Source organism: Embiotoca jacksoni, unplaced genomic scaffold (assembly GCF_022577435.1).
Source record: "Embiotoca jacksoni isolate LCO1_2020_lvr unplaced genomic scaffold, fEmbJac1.0.p SCAF_65, whole genome shotgun sequence".
Taxonomy (NCBI): domain Eukaryota; kingdom Metazoa; phylum Chordata; class Actinopteri; family Embiotocidae; genus Embiotoca; species Embiotoca jacksoni.
In genome coordinates, this window is record NW_027185420.1 from 962827 (window position 1) to 966582 (window position 3756).

The window sequence follows — 3756 nt, forward strand, 5'->3', positions numbered from 1 at the left end:
CTGGGAAGGAGGTCTGGGAAGGAGGTCTAGAAAAGAGGACTAGGAAGGAGGACTGGGAAGGAGGTCTAGGAAGGACGACTGGGAAGGAGGACTGGGAAGGAGGTCTAGGAAGGACGACTGGGAAGGAGGACTGGGAAGGAGGTCTAGGAAGGAGGACTGAGAAGGAGGTCTAGGAGGGACGACTGGGGAAGGAGGTCTAGGAAGGATGACTGGGAAGGAGGCCTAGGTAGGAGGACTGGGAAGGAGGTCTAGGAAGGAGGACTGAGAAGGAGGTCTAGGAGGGGACGACTGGGAAGGAGGTCTAGGAAGGACGACTGGGAAGGAGGTCTAGGAAGGAGATGACTGGGAAGGAGGTCTGGGAAGGAGGTCTAGGAAGGAGGACTGGGAAGGAGGTCGAGGAAGGAGGACTGGGAAGGAGGTCTAGGAAGGAGGACTGGGAAGGAGGTCTAGGAGGGAACGACTGGGAAGGAGGTCTAGGAAGGAGGACTGGGAAGGAGGTCTAGGAAGGAGGACTGGGAAGGAGGTCTAGAAAGGAGGACTGGGAAGGAGGTCTAGAAAGGAGGAGGACTGGGAAGGAGGTCTGGGAAAGAGGTCTGGGAAGGAGATCTAGGAAGGAGGTCTGGGAAACCAACCTCAAAACTTCCTAAGTAGGGAGTAAACGATGTCAGCAGAAGCTAATGCAGGAAGTTTTTCTGAACTTAATTGCTCTTTATTTATTTCATATTGAAAATGGTCATTTCTAAACATTTCTACTACATTTCTCCAACCCTCCTGAGTCTCAGAGACCCCAGATATAAGTTGTATAACTGCTGTGTGGGTCTCCAGGACCTCACAGAACATGAAGGTTGAGGGAAACTTCTCGTGTTTAAAATGACACTTTCCAATTCCCAACTGGACAAAGTGTAAATGGAGTCCACTGATGATTTACATGTTCATACAGCATCTAATGCATTTGATATTGGGGTCATGTTATTGGCACTGTTGTTAAATGATACCTACATATCACAAACAATGGCTGAGTTTCATCTCAGCTGGAGTCAAAGGGAGGAACAACTTCTTAAAGTGGGACAAGTGGCATAAAACTTGACTGCATTGAAATGAACTGTCATTGGTCATTTTGTATGTAAAAGTCTTATTAGCTGTGATAATCTGTATTGCTAGTGTAAATAAATGAGACCAGGCTTGAGGATTGGGAGCTTCTCAAGTATTGTTTCTGTACATCAGTGTATATAATATCGTCGATTAATGGGCCAATCACATTAATCAGTGTCGGAAACGTTACAAACTATCACATATCACCAATTTTTCCGTTGGGTCCCATCCACGAAGTCAACGTAATGTCATGATGTACCTGAGATCAGTAGTTTACGGCCCATCGTGAATACCGGGGACCGTTTTCCTCGGTCCTGTCTGTCTATTTCGAGGCTGTCTGTGCGCCTGTCAATCAGGCCTCATTGGCCAATCAAAACCCACAGATTAAACCTAAACTTTACAAGACGGACTGGAAAATGATGCGCATGATAAGACTCATGAGTCAGAGTAGCACATTGTCTATTGGAAATCCAACCCACCAAATCACGCTTCAGAACGATCTTTTACTAATGATTACATCTGGGAGGGACAATAAACTTTAAAACGGCCGGCAGAAATTGACCAACTAGGCTGGCGTAGTTTTCTTTTAAATTATTGGTGGATCATAAAACCACTCTGAAGGTGCATCCCACCGCCTCCTGTGTCGGACTGTGGAGATTCATGGCGGTACGTCGTCTAATTAAGAGGCTAACTTTACTGCAGAAGTGTAGCATGTTATGAACGACAGCGTCTCTGACGCTACGACTCGTGTACGCCTAATTACCAAGAAAACGTCTGCGAACATCACCGTTTGTTTTTAGCTTTAGGACACTGAATTTGATCTGGCAGACTTTATTTGAGCTGCTGTCTCTTCAAATAAACAACTGCAGTAATATTTTCCCACAAAAATTAAAAGTGTAACTTAAATTATTCATGCGTATTTTCATAAATATCAAATACAGCTATTTAATGAACAATATTTCTTGTTTCTTACGTTACAGATGGCAGCCGGAGGAACCACGGTGCCGTCGATGGGATGGCGGACCGGATGATTAATCGCCTATCTGCCTTCTTTTTTTTTTGCTCCAAGCTTTTTGTCATTAAATTGGTCTTTAAGAATCCACCACTGGTCGACCGCTGTGCTAATTCTAACTTTAAGTATTTCGTATGAGGATTTTGTTCCATGAAACAATCCAGCAACTATTAAGCCAAATCTGACCAGATGGCTTCCACTGTATAATGACAGGTAGACGGCCGATCTTCTTCGCTAGCAGCTTCAACCAGACCCAGTCGGCTGTAGGATGGGGGGGGGGGATTAAAAAGCATTGCGGGGGTGTGTCGTCTCGGTCATGAGGCTGAAGAAGATGAGGATTCTTCATCGTCCTGAGTTTGGGAGAGTTTGGTTCATGCAGGCTTGTGATTGGCTGTCTGGGCTCAGTGGCCTCTCAGTGATTGGCTGTTTATGATGGTGTTTCCTCTGCCGGGTTCCTGAATGACGGGAGACAAAAGTTAATTGGTTAATAATTTATCTTCTGAAACTATTATCCTGTGAAAGCACCGAAGAAAATGTTCATAATTTGTTTTGCAGCTATGAATTGACCAAATGTTCTGATTATTCCCAGTGATCTTCCGATATGGCTGTCTTGTTTTGACATCGAATAGCCCCGATGTTGGCCTGTAAAGGCTTTTATACCGATCACTTAATCTGGTTGCTTTATTTCTTATTAAAGGAGCCTTGTTTTGAAATGCCATTTTCTTTTTCCAACGATCTGTCTGCGTGTCATTTGCGATCTTTTTCATTGACCTTTGTATCATTTTTCTGCGTGCGATTTGTTTAACTGAGTTGTCTTCATTTACTTTTTACGTATTTAGGTCATATTAATGCAGAAATATAAAAATTGGAAAGGGTTCACAAACTTTCATATGGCTGTGACAGTCATTTGAAACGAGGGTTTGTACGGGACAGCAGCGATGAGGGGAGCTCACCTGTACACCTGGACCTGCACATGAACTCTAGTATAATGACCACAAGAATACGAGGCCTTGGATACCCGGAACAAAGCTGGAGGAAGCACTCAGACAGCGATGTCTGTGGCGGTCGCTGAACGTCTTGATTTATAATAAAAGATGTTGGAATAAAAAGAAAGAAACGACCATTTTTGTGTTTCTCTTTCCGTGTTTTACTTTTGGTCTTCCTCGGTTCTTACTGTGTTTTCGGGAGGCTTTGGTACCCGGGAGTCTGGAAGGTTTCTGCTGGTTGCGGGACCTTCGCCTCCTGCTGTGATGGCCTGGACCTCCAGCCGTACAGACTGGCAGGATGGAGGCCTGAACACCACCAGAACATTACCGTCCTGACGGAGAGGATGAAGCACAGGACAACGTATGAGATGATGGAGGTGTGAAACTACAGGGAAGCTGCAGACTGAACTGGGTTTCACAGTGTTGGTGGGCGAAGTGTTCCCTGAGATTTGTCTGCAGGGAAAAAAGAAAAACAGAAAACTGTGTACTTCACTGTACTGTCCTGAATAAATATTAAGTGATTAAAAAAAAGAGATCATTAAAAAGAGTAAATTAAAAAGAGTAAATTACAAGCCTAAAATGTTAAAAGCTCAAAAAGCCACAAACTAAACGAAGTAGAACAAAACAAAACAAAACAAATTGCATTTTGCAGATGGTTTCATGACA

General features: G+C 44.1%; 1 protein-coding gene across 1 annotated transcript in view; it reads right to left on the reverse strand.

The window, feature by feature from the left end:
- Nucleotides 1-3234: 3234 nt before the first annotated feature.
- The window catches only part of anos1a (anosmin 1a), a 19395-nt gene continuing 18873 nt past the window's right edge, over nt 3235-3756 (reverse strand). The window contains 2 exon segments of the mRNA XM_069175236.1: nt 3235-3320; nt 3322-3422. Coding sequence (XP_069031337.1) covers nt 3275-3320; nt 3322-3422 — 147 coding nt within the window. The 3' untranslated portion in view covers nt 3235-3274.